The sequence below is a fragment of the Psammomys obesus genome, unplaced genomic scaffold (genome assembly GCF_907164565.1).
Source record: "Psammomys obesus unplaced genomic scaffold, mPsaObe1.curated_primary_1811, whole genome shotgun sequence".
NCBI classification, from domain to species: Eukaryota; Metazoa; Chordata; class Mammalia; order Rodentia; family Muridae; genus Psammomys; species Psammomys obesus.
The window spans coordinates 16,595,393-16,612,936 of record NW_026596057.1 but is presented as its reverse complement, the minus strand read 5'-3'; the positions used below and the strand labels follow the sequence as shown (position 1 = coordinate 16,612,936).

At 46.6% G+C, this 17,544-nt stretch overlaps 2 protein-coding genes across 2 annotated transcripts in view; one reads left to right on the top strand and one right to left on the bottom strand.

Annotated features, from left to right (window-relative positions):
- Nmnat2 (nicotinamide nucleotide adenylyltransferase 2) overlaps nt 1–10,222 on the top strand; it is a 160,156-nt gene extending 149,934 nt beyond the window's left edge. Inside the window, exons 9-11 of the mRNA XM_055624471.1 lie at nt 3,179–3,280; nt 3,416–3,483; nt 6,466–10,222. Coding sequence (XP_055480446.1) covers nt 3,179–3,280; nt 3,416–3,483; nt 6,466–6,568 — 273 coding nt within the window. The 3' untranslated portion in view covers nt 6,569–10,222. The remainder of the gene's footprint in view (nt 1–3,178; nt 3,281–3,415; nt 3,484–6,465) is intronic.
- A 3,682-nt stretch (nt 10,223–13,904) lies between these two features.
- Lamc2 (laminin subunit gamma 2) overlaps nt 13,905–17,544 on the bottom strand; it is a 64,992-nt gene continuing 61,352 nt past the window's right edge. The window contains exon 23 of the mRNA XM_055624680.1: nt 13,905–15,486. Coding sequence (XP_055480655.1) covers nt 15,233–15,486 — 254 coding nt within the window. The 3' untranslated portion in view covers nt 13,905–15,232. The remainder of the gene's footprint in view (nt 15,487–17,544) is intronic.

The following is a 17,544-nucleotide window of genomic DNA, read 5'->3' as shown; positions in this document are numbered from 1 at the left end:
AACTTCAAGCCCACCCCTTGACATACTTCCTCCAGCAAGGCCACACCTCCCAAACCTATCCAAGCAGCTCCACCAACTGGGGACCGAGGGATCAAACATCTGAGCCTATGAGGGATGGTCTCATTCAAACTTCCAGAGAACCTGTTTATAATAGCAGGTCCAGAGGCTCATGAACACTTTTAGTTAGAAATATACGCTATGATGGAAATATTGATTTGAGAGTCTTTAGTGTGTTTTTATATGAGTGTTGAAATGGGATGAAATAATTAAGGGTATGAATATAAGGTCCAAGGACAGAGAAGCCTGGTGGAGTCCAGTGTTTCAAGCTCAGAGAGGCATGAGAATCAGCACAGAGGCCAAAAGGAGCATCCACAGAAGAAGGAAAACTAGGAGATATGGGTCCAGCTGGGAGCCTGAACCAGCTGAACTCTCCCAAGGCGGACAACTTGCTCTCTCATACCTCCGTCCACCCACAAACTTTCTGGTATGAAATTGAAAGCCACCGCCCAAAACAGCAGAGGTGATCTCTAGGGTCTGACCTGAAGCCAGGAAGAAAGACTATTAATCTGTGGTTCCCAGGGCCAAGCCTGTCACCTCTTATTAGAAAGGAGAAATATCGTCAGCAGCAAGGGCTCCATCTGCCTGCCACCCAGCAAGCCTTGGCACAGTTATTGATGGGGCATCAGATCATTAGGTCTTGAGTGGAAAGCAACAGCTGCACTGATGTCACCAAAGCGGGATTCCCTCGTGAGCGCCAGCTGCCATCCAGAGCTGTTCTGTTCATGCTTTAAACTAGAACGCTCGCTCTGAATAACCCCCTTACCACACACGTCAGACAGAGAGCACCCATCACATGGCCCTTAGAGTCAAGCAGTGGGAAGCAGGCCTGCCATTATGTGCTCACACCAGATTATCCTAAAACATCTACAGAAACAGGCGGTTTAGGGGGTCTTGCTGCGTGCTGCTCCGTCTCCAAGTGACAAGATCTGGTGGAGGCTTTGATATTGCATGTCTCACTCTCTAGGGTGCTCAAGAGCAGCCTTTTATAGTAAGCAGTTGTTAAGCAATAGGGAAAGCAGAGTAAAAGTGGGTAGAAACACCCAAGGATTTACAACACACACACACACACTGAATCAGGCTTACAGTGGCATTCTGACGGTGTGGAATTTACTGGTAGAGAAGAATGGAACACAGTTCTTCATCTTCCGTTTTTGTGAAACTCGTTTTCAGGAATTATGAGGTGGGGGGGAATTCCGAGTCCTTTGACCCCAAAGCAGATCTTTCTCAGTGAGTTGACCTGCCTATAAGCCTCATCCTTCCTCCTTCTGTGGGGTTCGTAACTGGCAGCATCTAAAGCTGCTCCGAGCTTGTAAATTCCAAGCTTCTTGTAAATGAGTATTAGCACATTTCTAGAAAGTGATTCGGTAATATGTCTCAAGAGCTTGAAATCCCTCCAGTTCACATCCTTTCATCCAATTCTGTTACGTCTTATCCTGAGGAAATAGAGATGTGATTAAAAAAAAAAATTGTCTAAAGATAGTCATCAAAGTGTTATGTACAAAAATTTATGTTGCAAAAAATCAGAAGTAGCTATAAACTTTCCATACTGTATGACTATGATAAAATATAGAGAAGGTTAAACACCCGTGTTTCCATGTAGTTTTTAATGATCGGTTAGTGTGGGAGCATGGCATGGATGCCAGGTTGCAGGAGTTGGTTCTTCTTCCATCATGTAGGTTCCAGGCATGGATTCAAGGCCATGGCCTTTGCCTGCTACACCATGCATCTGGCCCTCAAATAGTCCTCGTGATGATGACGTGACGGCATGCTCGCAATCCAGTGTCGAATGAAAACAATGCAAGCGGGGGCTGGAGAGATGACTTAGTGAACAGCTTTTACGGAGGACCTGAGTTTGAGTCCTCATCTCCATACCAGGCCGCTCACAACTGTCTGTAAATCCAGCTCCAGGGGGATTGCTTCTGACCTTCATGGGCACCTGCACTCAGGCTCGGGACTGCCCGAACATATGCACAAGCACACACATGCACAGAGACAGACAGTCACAGACATACACACAGAGACAGACAGACACACACACGCGCGCGCACACACACACAGAGTTAAAAACAAAATAAATCTTGCCAAAATCAAGAAGAGAATGCAAGTAATTACTACTTAAGCAACTGATCTTTTATTTTAATTTTTTCTGGTGTGTGGTATCAGAGCCAGAGCCTCATGTGTGGCTAGGCATGCACAGTCTCGTGCTAATGTGGGTCAGAGAAAGGAAAGTACTTTGATATACTGAAGGCTCAGCCCTGGGTAACTGGACAGTGTGGCTGAGACTGATTTCTTTTTTCCCCCTGTATTTCCAAAGCTTGTATTGTATCTGCCATTTAGGAAAAAGTAAAATAAAATAAAAATAAAAAGAGCTGGTGTGGTGTCTCGTACCTGTCACTTTGCATCCTGGAGGCTAAGACAAGTAGATGGTGAGTTTGAGTCTAGCCTAGGCTATATATCAAGATCCTTTCTCAGCGATACTCCCTCAAAAGTTACTTTTTGTTTGTTTGTTTCTAACTAAAGGATCTTATTTCTCATATGGAAAAAAGCTTCTGCCAGAGGCTGATCTCAGACGTGACCCCTGTATGAGTTAACCATCGTCCCCATCTACCTGTACACATAGGGGGTTATTCTGAGTGTGTCTCTGCTTGTGGCTGCCCTGGAATCCCACAGCATAGAGGGGAGCCACACGGAAGAAGGGAGCAAAACAGTCTGTCATGCTGCCCCGCTGCGGGCTGAGGTAGATGTGCTGGACAATGGAATCAGTTTCACCCTGTGACGGTATTTATCGGCTACCCATGCTATTCTGCAACATTGTGAACTCAAATAAGAGCTTTGTGGATAATGAAGGGCCTGTTTGCACAGGCAAAGGGATGTTCATCCATTCTAGAAGTGGTTCTTAAGCATCTTCTGTGGCGGAGAAGGTTCCCACTCATTCTACCAGGACTATTGTCAGTAGTTCAGGTTCTGACTGATGGGGCTGAGAGGGCAAACTGGAAACTAATGTTTGAAGTTCCAAGAATGGAATGTTCTCCTACTCTGTTGTCGCTTGGTAAGAAAGAGGTAGAGGATGACCGCTTTCACCAGTTCTCTCCCTCTCCCCCTCCTCCCCTCTCTTCAGATGGAGGTGATTGTCGGGGACTTTGGGATTGTGGTGGTGCCCCGGGATGCAGCCGACACAGACCGAATCATGAATCACTCCTCAATACTCCGCAAATATAAAGTGAGTTTTCTATCTCCTGCTGCTGTGTCTGTGTGTGCAGCCCATCTCTGAAGGTTCTGGGGGACCGGGAGAGTGAGGGAGCGAAAGTAGCCCGTGAGAGGGATCTGTGACCTGCTCTTTCTGCTCTGTCTCCAGAACAACATCATGGTGGTAAAGGATGACATCAACCACCCCATGTCTGTAGTCAGCTCCACCAAGAGCAGGTATGGTTGACAAACGGCCAGAGATGCTTTGGCCAAACTGTTTTAAAAGTCTCCATAGCTTTCCTCAGTCAAAGGCAATCTGTCTTGGCTGCTTTTCTATTGCTCTGGTAAGACATCATGACCAAGGCAACTAACAGAAGGAAAAGCTTGTTTGGGGCTTAAGAGTTTCAGACGCCAGTCCAAGACCATCGGGTAGGGAACCCAGCAGCAGGCAGGCAGGTATGCTGCCGGAGCAGTTGCTGAGCGCTCACATCTTGAGCCACCACCATGAGGCAGAGAGACCTCAAAGGCCACGCCAGTGACACCTTCTCCCACAAGGCCATACCTCCTAATCTTTTCTTTTAAACAGTTTACCAGCTGGGGGCCAGGTATTCAAATATATGAGCTTATGGAACAATTCTCCCCGAAACTACCACACTACTCTTAGATTCAGTGCTGCCTCAGCTTTTGGACTTCAGGTATTTATCCCTATTTACTTTTTTTTTTTTTTTCCCAAGACAGGGTTTCTTTGTATAGCCTTTGGCTGTCTTGGAACTCACTCTGTAGATCAGGCTGGCTTCAAAATCAGAGATCTGCCTTCATCTGCCTTTCTGCTGGGATCCGAGGGCATGGGCCCCACCACCCAGCTGTTTACACTTAAATGAGGAAAGGATGCATTAACTGGTCTTAGTAGGCTTGATGGATGAAGAGGATTTTGTTTGTTTGTTTGCTTGTTTTAGTTGTAAACTCTTAGTTTGGGGTGCTGATTAAGCCATGAATTATTAGTAAAAGTATAAGTCAGGCCGCCATTTTAAAAAGGCCTCAATATTAAGAGTTTCGGATAAAGTGTATGTATAGTTCTCACTCATAGAAGTATGAAGGAATTGAATCTAGTCTATTCAGTCAGAAGCATTCGCTGTTGGGGGCACATTTACTGCCAAGCCTGTTCTCAGCCAGAGAGGAAAGAACAAGGCGAAGCCCGAGGCAGGAGGTTTTTGTTTTTAAGGTGACCCACTCAGGCGCTATGATACATACACTCGGGAGGCAGAGGCAGGAGGATAAAAACTTCAGTGTTGGCCTGTGTTGCATAGCAAGAGTCTATCTCAAAAATAAATAAACTGGGCCTGGGACGATGTCTCAGTGGTTAAGAGCCCTGGCTGCTCTTCCTGAAGAAGCAGATTTGGTTCTCAGCACCCACATGTCAGCTCATGACCATCTAGAAAACTGTGTTCCAGAAGATCCAGTGCCCTCTTCTGGCCTCTGCCGTCACTGCACGCACATGAAACACAAACAGACACCAATACACATAAAATATGACCAAATGAATCTTGAAAATAATAAATAATGAAGTAACCCAGGGCTGTACATACCATTTCCTTTGTTATCCCACTGGCTCGTGGATGAAGGGAGGCTGGAAAACACAATTTAATGCCTGGCAGCCATAGAGCTAAAACGAAACTAAAAGAAACAGAAATTAATATTAGAGACTTAACAGACTCCTCCATACACCCCGAGTGGAAAAGTCCTGTGACATGGTGACACATACAGGACATAGAAGTTAATTAGAAAAAAAAATTCCAGATCCAGATGAACTCACAGAGTCAAACAGTGACTAGAAAGCAGCCGACAGACAAATGCAAGATTAATAGCATTTACATGAAGGCCCAGGGGGAGTTAGAAGCCCCCATAAGCAAGGAGAAAGAGTCCAAAGGTGGAGAGCGTTGGCATCTAGTCACTGCTTCAGAGAAGTCGAATGAACCAGGGACCCCCATCGTCTACTGGATTCCTTCCCTTGGAAGACAGTTATGGAGATAACCACGAGAGTGGCAGGGCAGTGGGTGCTTTGACTCCAGCACGGCTCCTCCTTAGACTCCGGGTCAGACAAACCTCTGTGTCTCATTTGGTTCGACCCGGCCTAGGATTTTCTTGGTTGGACTCAGATTCTGATCCTCTGCCAAGTCTGATGAAGTTAGGACTGTTATTTGGAGACCACTTTTCAGAAAGCTTCGCTGTTCAGGGAGACACTTCAGGACACACCTTGTAAGGGAAAGGCGGGGCTTGCAATTAAAATGGCAGAGAACCTCTCTGCCGGTCACAGGGTCACCACGTTGGGCTCAGTGACATCCTGAGACCGTTGTCTGAGAAATGAGCAGAGAGCAGAAGGTCAGAGGAAAATTGTGCAGGGATCCATTTGTCCCTGTAATCTTCCACCTGTTGCTGGCTCTCCATGGGCTCACAGGCAAGAGCTCCCGAAAGGTGAATGTAAGCCTAAGAATGCTCCAGAAGACCAGTTTTCATGAGACCGGCATGCAGAGAATCCCAAAGGGATGAAATAAGAATTCCCAAAAACACACATGAAGAAGTTTGTTTAAAAAAAAAAAAAGAAAGAAAGAAAGAAAGAAAGAACCCTAAAATGTCAACCCTATGTTTGGTATGATGACCCAGTGACTTGTTTAATCCTTTAAGTAATTAGATGTAGCTGGCATAAATGCTGCTTTACTTGTTCTGAAGGAAGCACTGAAGAAAAGGGCTTAACTACCTTGCCCAGTGGGCCAGAGACATGGCTTTGTGGGTAAAGGAGCTTGTCGACCTGAGTTCAATCCCCAGGACCCACCCGGTAAAGGACAGAACTGAATTCCACAGATTGCCCTCTGATCTCCACACGAATGCCACACACACACACACACACACACACACACACACACACACACACACGGTAAATAAATGTAAAGAAAAAAAATAAAAAACAAAAACAAAACCTTGCCCAAGGTCTCTCAGCCGCCCAGTGGCAGGACAGGGTGAAGGTGTCACTGGGGGTGGAGGGACAGTTTGTGTGGTGATGAGGATCTTGCCAATACTGTTCACTCAACCCAAGCAAAGGCTGCTGGTAGGGTGCTGGGGGCGGGGCCCTGTAGACCCTTTCCGGAAAGGCAGGGGGCAGACCAGGGCGCTGGTGGTTTCTGGGTGTGGATGCCCGTTCAGTTGCTGTTTCTTCTCATGCAGGCTGGCCCTGCAGCACGGGGACGGCCATGTCGTGGACTACCTGTCACAGCCAGTCATCGACTACATCCTCAAGAGCCAGCTGTACATCAACGCCTCGGGCTAGCGGACACCCAGCGCGCTGCTCTGCTCTCCCCGTGTCCTCTGCCAACACACTGGCCCCTCCAGTCACTGTTTCCAGTCACCCCGGTTTCTCTCCCGCCTCTCTGTTTCTCTGTCTTCACCTTGACTGTTCTCCCCACTGGCTGACTTAACCCCCACAGTGTGGGGGGCCTGCGAAGAACCGTGCCATTCCCCATTCCACAGTCATCTTTGGACAAACTTTCCTGTAGTCTCCGGGTTGGGGGTGGGTAAGGGAACAGGGTGGGAGGTGGGGGAGTGCAGCCTTTGGAGATGTACTGGTGTCCGTCTCCCAGCATGCTCTAGAGAGGCGGCTCTGGTGCCCATCCTCCCAGCATGCTCTGGGAACGGGGCTCAGGCTCTCGCCTTCCCAGCATGCCCTTTACCACAAAGGGCTATTTTTTTTTTTCTTTTTTATTTGTCCCCTTGTAGAACTTGGATGAAATCAGTGTGTGTGGTTTTTTTATGTTTGTAGTTTTGATGCTGTCCTGTGGTTTCCTTCCCTTCTGAGAGGACGCTATAGCCAGTCTCAGTACTCGTTAAGTGCGTGAGGGCCACACCCAGGAAAGAAGGCAGAGCCATTCTGCTTCTCCAACATACATACACACACTCCCACACGCACACAGGCATGCACGCACGCACATACACACACGCACACACACACACATACCAGCAGCAGCAGCAGCAGCAGCATCCCCAGGCCCCTCTGATCAGGAATACGACATTCAGGTTCTGCAACCTGATAGACAAGTCTGGGATGAGTAGGATTTCTCCGAATTTGAGTCTCTGGCTTCAGGTGACCACGGTCCTGATGCTGTGTCTCTGACTGGTGGCATTGTGTTGGTTCCTCGCCAACCAGGCCTTTCCAGAGAGCAAAAGCCCTTGGAAGCCATGGTAAGGCGTGTTTCTGCTGGTGAGAAGAATCACACAAGCAACCAAGTTCTGATAATCCACTCATTTCTTTTGAAAACATGTTCAGAATCCACCTGACCCGAGAGATGCTTTGCTAATTGGGATTATCTGTTACCCATTTGGCTAGGAACTACAAGTCCAGGATGATCTGGGAGAATGTGGTTTGTTACCCTGAGGAGAATTCATAATCGTCCTCTCCCCCCCACTCCACCTGAGGTTGCCCAGCTGTACCCAAAGCCCTTGCTTTCTTGCAAAATGACTAGCCCTTTTCCCCCTCGAGCTGGCCCTGTCTGTCTCCTGCAGAGCCCAGCAACAGCAGCCAATGCCCTAAGAGGTCTGCCTGACACAAGTGGGTTCACAAACGAGCTGTCTCACCCATTTCTCCCCAACGTCCTCCCCTTCTCTCTACCTCTGAAGACAGTTTGGATATTCATGTCCTGCCTGGAGAGCTAGTAGGAAATGACTTCTGTGTTTTGTGTTTCCCATCCAGCCTCTGGCTCTTGGATTTTTTTGGTGGTTCATGGGGAATGGCTCCTGAGTATCAGGCTACTTTTAACTTCTAACATGAGCATGGCCCAAGTGGGACTGAATTAGGGATGATGTTCTTTGCTTTGGGTTTCCCTCCAGCCCCCCCACCCCACCCCCGCCAACTCCAGGAAGAAGAAGTGGAATCAACAGAAGCTGCAGAGCAGCCTGGAGCTGTGGTTCTTCTTTAGACTGTAGAGATGACCTCCAGAGCGAGGAGGCCATTTCTGTAATCTGGAGGTCCAGTGTTTGGCTCGAAGTCATGGAAAAACAGAAAATCTGAAGAACACATTGGGAGCAGAGACCCTGGGGAGTCACTGTCTGGTCCAGGATCGCTCAGCACATCCTGGGAAGTGTGATGGGAATGAATGGTGTTTCCTAGACAAACGAAAAGCAGGAGCTGGATTGCCTTGGGAAACATGGCGTCTTGAAGGCTCTGGAGCTGACAAGGGTCCACAGGAGCAGACCTGAGAAAGACTACTATTCTTATGTTCTTTTGACTCGCTGTGCTCTTCCTCTGAACTCTGGACAAGCTTTACTTAGTCCTCAGCCTGTTATAAGGAGCCAGGCTAGCCCAGCACCCTCAGGGGGCAACAGGTCAGAGCAGGGAAGGAAAGGGAGGTGGGCTAAGAGAACAGGCGCAGAAGTTCTTTTCTGGGAAGCGAGTGGGCAGATTCTATCTTGGTGAGGTGTGTTAGAATGGTTTCCCTTTAAGAAAGAGAAGTGAGTCCCCTTCTGGTTGGAAATCTCCATTCACTTCCCTGTCTCTTTGTCCCTTTGTTGGAGCAAAGGTAGAACTCCCCCTCCACCCCCAGGCCCACACAGAGCAGAACATGTGACTGTGACCGACCAACACCAGAAAAAGATAGTTTTGAGTGGTCCTTCAGGTGTCATCAGGGTAACTTTGGGGCTTTGACCTGTCTTTGGGGGACCCACTGCTTACAGTGAAGCCTAGCCCATTACTGGCATGGCCCAGAGACGGTGATAAAGGCACACCCATCATTTGCTGCTGCCGGAGAAAAAAGTCCCCGCCATTTTTTTTTAAGTGGCTGATACAACAGGAGAAAAACTTTAATAATGCTCTCCTCAAGGACCGAGGCTGGGGGCCCCTGTGTTGCTAGTCTTAGTTATACACTCCCAATCACAGGTAGCCTCTGGACCCCTGGATTTCATCATCTTTGAAAGTACGCTGGACCAGCAAAGGAAGTCTCTTACTGAAGTGACTGAAATCACAGCTGAAGTTTTAGAGTCTTCCTGTTTTGGCATGGCCACATGTTCTAGTCTTGAGTTTCAGAACCTTTGAAGGAATTAATGAAGCCTCTATTCAAATAAGTAGGAAGTAAAACTTGATAATCGAACTGCATCAAAAGCCAGAAGATTACAGGGAGCCCAGATCCGCTTACCCATGCTGATATTCTCTCACACGCTTTTGGGGTACTAAGAGAGGCATGTCCGTGTCTTTCTTGTTTCTATTGGGAAAGTAATGCAATGCTGGTGTAGTGGCACATGCCTATGATTCCTGCCCTGAGGGGTGGAGGCAGGAGGATCAGGAGTTGAGGCTCAGCCACCGGGTCCATAAGACCTTGTCTCAAAACAAAAATAGCAATGCAAAGACAGAATACGGAAAGCTCAGGGTCTCCTCCCAGATCACAGTGGGAGGGGCAGTGGGAGCGATAAGGAGGATGGAGATGGGATGATTTTGTAGCTCATGTAATTAAGACAGCTTATGGTAGTGTGGACAGGTATGCTCCACCATGCCGATCCAACCTGCACCTTCCTGTGAGCCAGCTGGTGAATTCATGTCCTTCTGTGGTTTCTGTGTAGTGTGCATTTGGATGAGTCCTCGTGGCCTGTTCCGGTGAGTTAGAACTGAGTCACAGCCCTTTCCTAGCACCTTCAGTGGAGTCCCAGGGCCCACAGCTCAGCTTGAGCCTCATGGGGTTGGAATAGGGACGAGGAAATTTTTCTTCTTTTTCTTTTCTTTCTTTCTTTTTTTTTTTTTTTTAAATCATATCATTGGCTAATTTAAGAGTGAAATTTACTTTATGGAAGTCAACTCATTAATACAAACTGCATTCGAGTTGCAATGCCATTTCACAGTGAAATATTTTTGAGTAGAGTTTCGTTGCTTGAATAGTCACAGGCAAGGGTTTTATCAGCAAAATGTTCCAATTATGTTAATAAATTCGACAATGCTACTAGAGTCTTGTGTCTTTGTCCGGAACCTGTGCGTTGCTCTGAGAAGGAATCACTTTTTCTCCCTACTGATCCTCGAGGGGCAGCTGTAAAAATGTGCTAAGAGCATGTGATGTTCTGCTGGGTCTAGCTGGGGCCACAGGGGTGATACAAGCCAAGAGGGGTCATCAAGCCAAGCGCTTGCCACCACCCCTGACAACCTGAGTTCAGTCCCTGGAATCCTCACAGTTGAAGGAGAGAACCAGCTCCAGCAAGTTGTTCTCTGATCTCCACAGGTCCACTGCGGCGTACACAAGCCTCCCCCAGCAAATAAAAAGTCACCTAGGACTCTCTCTCTCTCTCTCTCGCACACATGTCTACACTCACACAATATAGAGAAGGATAATCTGCAAATTTGTAAATTGTGCCTAAGTTTTCTCAGTTTAAGAAAAGCACACACTCAGTGGCGCACACCTTTGATCTCAGCACTCGAGAGGCAGAGGCAGGCAGATTCCAGTGAGGCTGGCCTGGTCTACAAAGCAAGTCCAGGACAGCCAGGGCTACACAGAGAAATCCTGCCTTAAAAAACAAACAAAAAAAGGAAAAGAAAAGTACACCAAGCTGGGCATGATGGAACACGCCTGTAATCCCAGCACTTAGGGAGGCAGAGGCAGGCCTATCTCTGTGAGTTTAAGGCCAGCCTGGTGGACAAAGCCAGTCCAGGACAGCCAAGGCTACACAGAGAAACTCTGCTTTGAAAAACAAACAAGCAAAACAACAACAAAAAGTACACGTTACAGAGCAGGGAGATGTGTGACTCATCAGGCAAAAGCACTAAAGCTCTCACAGAGGACCAGGGTTCAATTCCCCAGATCTAACTGGTGGTTCACAACTGTCTGTAATTCCAGTTCCTGGGTATCCAATGCCTTACTCTGGCTTCTACGAGTGCTGTAGTTACATGGTACATATGCACTCATGTATACACGCATAAACACTTAAAAAAAATCACTTAGAAAATTAAACGCAAGATCCTAATCCACATGGTCCCACTCTTGGTTAATTTCAGTCATTTGATTGCTCAGTTTTTTGAGACAGCCTTCTGTGGCCCAGGCTGGCCTCCAGCTTGCCTTGTTGCTGAGGATAGCCTTGAGTTCCTGATCCTCCTGACTCAAACTCCCAAGGGCCACGATTCTAGTTGGTGCGCTACCGTGACTGGCAATTTCAGTTCTTTAATAAAATTAGTACTTTGTGAAGCAAAAATATATTTGTGAAAATTAAAAACTTGCTTAGATTCTTGGCACGAAAGAATCCTTCTTCAGTAAGGAATGGTCAAGCTCACGATTTCCTTTGGCTGTGTAAATAAGCAAAACAGAATGATTTGCTCATGGGCGGCTCCTGCTGCGAGATCAGCTCTCGTCTCCTTGAGTATAGCATGTCTAGCTTGGCTGGGTCTGAAAGGTGTCCTTGGTTATTTCCCAACCATCATCTGTGACTCAGAAGATGAAATTGCAATTCCCTATTCCCCACGTTAAGGGTTTAAATATTTGTCTGATTCACTTTATTCTGTTCTGTGATCATTTTGGTTTTAGGATTCTTAGGTCCTCCTCCTCCACTTTCCCATCTTCCTCCTCCTTTCTGCCCTTCTCCTCTTTCTCTTATTCTTCTTCCTCCTCCTTCTTCTTTGAACTGAGAGTAGCCAGCTTTGTGTATTCATGTGGGGTTTCACGTCATATCTTAAGGAAACGATATACCCTGTAAACTTGTCACTTGTGTTTATATTTGCTGTTTTGTTCACAAAGCTAACCACAGCACCTTCCCCATCCTGAGTGCATGAGAGTGAGTGTATTTAGAATTAAATATAAACACTGGTTTAATTTGCTAACTTATACCAACATAAAAATATGTGTATGTGTGTGTGTGTGTGTGTGTGTGTGTGTGTGTGTGTGTGTGTGTGAAATACAAGCACTTCTATATATGAAATACATACTTCTTTCCTTATGACCCATCATGAAGCTTTACACTTTGGAATTTCCCAAGAAGTTCTAAGTGGCCAATAGTATAAAGAAAGTGGAAAGAAATTCTACTGTTTCCCAAGTGGGGAAATTAAAGCACAGCACAAGCCCCTAACATTCCCACGAGCATGCAAAACATTAAAAGAGGACTGATAAACACAGTCGTGCTCATTGAGATTTGTTCCAAACAGCAGACAGGAATGATATCTTTTGACCCTTTTCTCTGGCCTCCGCAGAGTCCTAGAAAGAAACCACATGCTGAGAGACCATCAGAACTACATCAGCATCTGTGGGGAGGTTCGTTTCTGCTCTTCTCCCATCTGTTAAGAACCTCAGGAGATAAGGCTGGGTGTGATAGTCTACCCAGAGCACAGTACCAGAACCCCCCAGGGGAGACATATAAGAAATAGGAATGATGACAAGAACTCAGGAAACAAAACAAAACATCCTTTCCATTGGCAGGGTCAGATCAGGAACAGCCCTAGGCTCCGGGTAGGCTACTTCTCAGCTATAGCCTTTCTTCTTCTCCTTAGGGCCAGTTTTCCCGGCCCTCAAAAACAAGGATGCCATTTCTATTTTAGCAGTCCCAACAGTCAGTTCTCACTACCCATCTCTACTGAGATTGATGCCAGTTGCCCAGAAAGATACCCTTATAACTTTTTTTTTTTTTTGAGACATGGTTTCATGTATCCCAGGCTAGCCTCAAATTCACTGTGTAGCCAAAGATGGTAATCATTGATCCTCCTGCCTCCACCTTCAGAGTCCTGGGATTTCAGCTGGGTGACCATGGCCTGTTTGGTTTATTTGGTGCTGGGGACTAGATCCTGAACATTTTTCATGCTAGGCAGGAACTCCACCAACTGAGCTACATCCCCACCCTAATTCTCATAACTCTCCTAACCATCCATCCAGAGAGGGAATTTTTATGATTTCAGAAGCACAGCTAAACCAACAGTGTGTACTTCCCCTTCATAGTGTAGATTTGTCACTGAAAAATGGCTGCCTTCCAAGAAACCCCTTACAAATCATAACAAAATAGGCTTGGGAAAAAAAAATAAAACAAACAGCAACAACAAACCCAGAGCATAAGGCTTCCCCATACTGGCCTAGAGAGGCTTCCCAGGTATGTCATTTCTGTTCTTTCTTTCTTTTCCTTCCCCTCCCAAGGAAGTCTTAGAAATCACATATTATAGATGACAGGGCTCAGATTACTGCAGGAAGTTTGTAAGCCATGGAACTGAGCATGCTAAAATGGAATTATCAGATTACTTCCACAAAGGACCCGTCCTCAGACCTCTCAGAACTTAGGGGTCATTGTGGACAAAGCAGAATCCTCTCCTCAACCCTTCGGCTAAAGACAACTCACACCTTAACTTACTGAACTATAGTTTATCGGATGGCATCATGCATACACCATGAACTACCGATTTTACCTTCATTTTGTAGTATATGAAAACAGCAAGAATGTTCATTATGGCTTCCACCCAGCTTGGGTTGTTCTAGAAATAATTACTCATGCTCAGCGTGCAGCATCCTCTAAATCTTAAGAGATGCTCGCTCGTGGCTGGAAAGGGCGAAGTAAGGCCCTGAGGAATTGAAGATGCTAACTCTAAGGCCATCGACATCGGGACGGCAAGTTCACTCATGAGGTGCTTCCACCTCCAGATTGAGAGCTTAATAAAACCACAAACTCATCCCCAGCATCTAACACTCCTTCTTTTATTTAATACATATCCACAACAGGATGAGGAAATGCAGAGTGAAACAGCACAGAAGTCTTCCAAGCCAAGGTGCAAGTGCCTCGGGTTCCTTCAGCAATTCCTGCCGGTATTGGCATGATGCAATCCCCTGTCGCAACAGTCTGCTGTGGGAAGGGGTGGAGGGACGGCTGGAACACAGAGAAATGTGTACAACTCAGAGCAACTTCAGCTTTGCCCTAACTCAAGTACCCCCATGGGGCTGTCTTGCAACACATGTTCTATGGAGAAAAGAGGTTTCAGACCAAAGGGCGACTGCAATAAATATCACTGGAGATGAACAAGGCTTGGGAGTCTCCACTTATTATGCTTAGTGCTTGTCCTTCTCACCAGACAGTCGATTCCGTGAGAGTAGATGATGTCGGCACTGTCCTGCTCACCCCTAGCACATAGAAGGCTCTCAATAAATATATGTTAGAAGGGTAGATTATCCCTGATTGAGGGAGAGTGAGAAAATAAGATACAACACACAGATGTCTATGACTTTTAGTGTTTGCAAAGGAGGATTGGATTAAAATTAACATATCTTTTAGATAATTATTCCACTTCCTTTAATGCCCAAGATACATTTTCTTATATCAGTTTGAAACTCAAAGGAGATACCTTTCCAACGATTGCTTGGCTGGTAAAACAAAAGAAAACAAAAACAAAAAAAAAATGTGCTTTCATAAGAATAGAGTCTCTAAGTTGTTCTGGCATCATTAGGAGAAAGGATGTCACACTCAGGCTGATAGCATGAAGGTGAGAGGGTGGCTGCAGGCACCATTGCTCCAAATGGGCCAGATTTCCAGGCCCTGTGCCCATCGCTGCTCATTGCACTCAGCTCGAAAGCAGAGGACCTACTCATGCTCTGGGTGGGCAGTGGAGGAAATCTGGACAACACAACCGATAGTGGGTGAAGCTGAAGTACTCTACTGGCCACAGTGGGATCAGATTTCTTGTCCTGACATATGCAGCAAAACTTTCTATATCCCAGGACTCAGTGTATGACTGTTCTGAGGTCAACATTTGCTGGTGCAGTTGGTCCTTGATCAGTCTCATGCCCGGTGCCGTCTGCCTCCTTGCCAGCATCAGGAAGCAAACAGTACCATATTGGTACAGGAAAACATTCATGTACCCATGGCCTCAGGGATGGAACTGGGTCCCATAGACCTGAACAAACCCATTAAACATCTTCAAATATCCCGAGCCCAGCCCATCCACACGAGATGGCTCCTCACCCCTGAGGTCTGTGTCCCTCACCGCAGTTGACAGATCTCTATGGCGGCTTCACTGTTGTTCAAGCGCCTGGGTATTGTAGCAGCCTGGGGGCAAGTTATCTCGAATGTTCTCCAGGTTCTTCACATCAGCCAGAATTCCATCTATGCTTGTCTCCAGCAGGTGGAGGTGGTTCCTCTGCTGTCGCGCCCTCTCCTCCAGCTCAGACATCAAAGGCCGCAGCTGACTGTTGACCTGGGTCTTGGCTTGGAAAAGCTCTTGTTCTAACAGCAGCAGCCCCTCTTCATCCACGCTGCCAGACTTATCTACTCGAAAGAATGAGAAAGGATTAATAGAGAAAAGATGTGGCGAGATCTTGAGGAACACACGTACACTTCTGAAATCTTAACAAAGTCTTGATTCCACCTGCCCCGAGGAAATAGCATGTCACACACTGAGATTGCTCTATGGTAAGAATAAGGTAGAGATCTTTCTGAGAACAGGAGGCAAGCATTTGTGCTATGAACAGCTGAGTTCAAGACTGAGCTCCATTGTGCAGCCAATCAAGTAAGTTTGGAGCTCTATCTGGTTGAAATAACACTTCGTGCTCTGAGAAGAGGCTAAAGGTTATGGGGGCTGAGCACTGTCTAAGATCACTGCCTGACACAGCTCCCCCCCCAGGATCTGAACAACTCCAAACATGCTTCCTATATCACCCCAAGGAACCATCTTGCTGTTTCCTTTCAGGAGACCTTTAGAAACTGGCTGAGTCTCAGGGTTTACAGAAACCAAGGTATATTTAGCTATTTGGGAGATGAATTCCAGCTGCTGGAGAATGGTGGAAGACTTCATTCTGGCTTGAAAAAATGGGAATCAGGCTAGGTGTCTGCTTATTCCCAATGGCAGCTATCACTGCATTCATTCAGGTGTATTCTACCCACACACTCTACAGAGCCTTAGTCAGCATGAGGGCGCCTAGCCAGATGCGCTTAGTCCAAGTAGATTCGAACAGCTTCCTCAAGGTCAGGCTGCCTCAGGTATCTGAGCTGCAGTGATAGGATTTGTTTGCTCCTAATTTTTAGATCGCAATTTATTTGTTTGTTTGTTTGTGTATATGTGGTCTGTGTGTCTGTGTCTCTGTACATTTGCCTCATACCTGTGTAAAGGTCAGAGGAAAACTTGTGAGAGTCCAAGCCCAGCGGTAGCATTTGAATGCATGAGCTTACAGTACATAGTTATTATTGATAATGAGTTATCATCCCAAAGCTCAAGAGAGTGCCTGGAGTAAAAATTACATCATAATGAAAGTACTGACCCAATGGTCCCTTCATGGTGAAATTCAAGAATTGGTTCTGTGACAAGCACAGAAAACAAGTTTGGGACTGAAATAACTTGCGAACAGGAAGCCACATTTAGAAAAAGAAGGAACACGGGAGACACAGATCTCAGTGGAAACCTTGCCCACTGTTTGCTGTGTGCTCTGAGGCCTCAGTTTATCTCCCTGTGAAACAAAGTAATAAAATCAGCCTCCCAGACCACTAACAAGACTTAAATGGTTATGCCATGAGAGCTCCTGGCACAGTACCTGACATACAGTAAATGTTTAGCAGTCCCCACTACCCCCTCTCCCTCCTGTTTTCCCTTTAAAGGCTCCATTAATTCCATTACCATTTTTAGAATGCTAAGCCATGCTGCTAAAAAATCTCACCGGGGGAGACTGTATCTTTCATCTTTAAGGACATTTCTCTCTCAGGGCTCACTGGATCACAAACACACCCATCCGTGTAACAACCCAGACGATACCGGCCTCTCTGTGTGATGACAGTCCTCCACCAGGCAATCGGGTGTTGGAGTTGTTCTACTCAACTGGTGAGGCATAGCCAAGCCTTCTCCCAGATGTCATGAATATGGGTAGCCCAGCTCCTATTCCCTATCCACTGCAGTCTCCATTGATGAGGGCCCCCATGAACTACTTAAATTTAGACTTTAAAAAAAATTATGTGTGCATACACATGCGTGTGTACATGTGTGTGTTTATGTACTATATGTGGGCAGGTGCCTGTGGAAGGCAGAGAAATACCAGAGGCCCCTGGAGTGGGCCTCTGATGGTCATGCGTCACCCAACACGGGTACTGGGAACTAAAATGGAGTCCCCTGGGAGAATGAACAGCAAATGTTGCTAGACAAGGAGCCACCTCTCCAGCTCCCAGATTCACACTTTCAATCAGCGCCCATTTTCTTTGGGAGACAACTATGGGGCAACCTGATTCCCCACCATACTGTGCTACTAAATCTATCCTAAAATCTGCAGTGTCTCACAGTATCTCCTGTTCTCTGCACACACACACACACACACACACACACACACACACACACACACACAC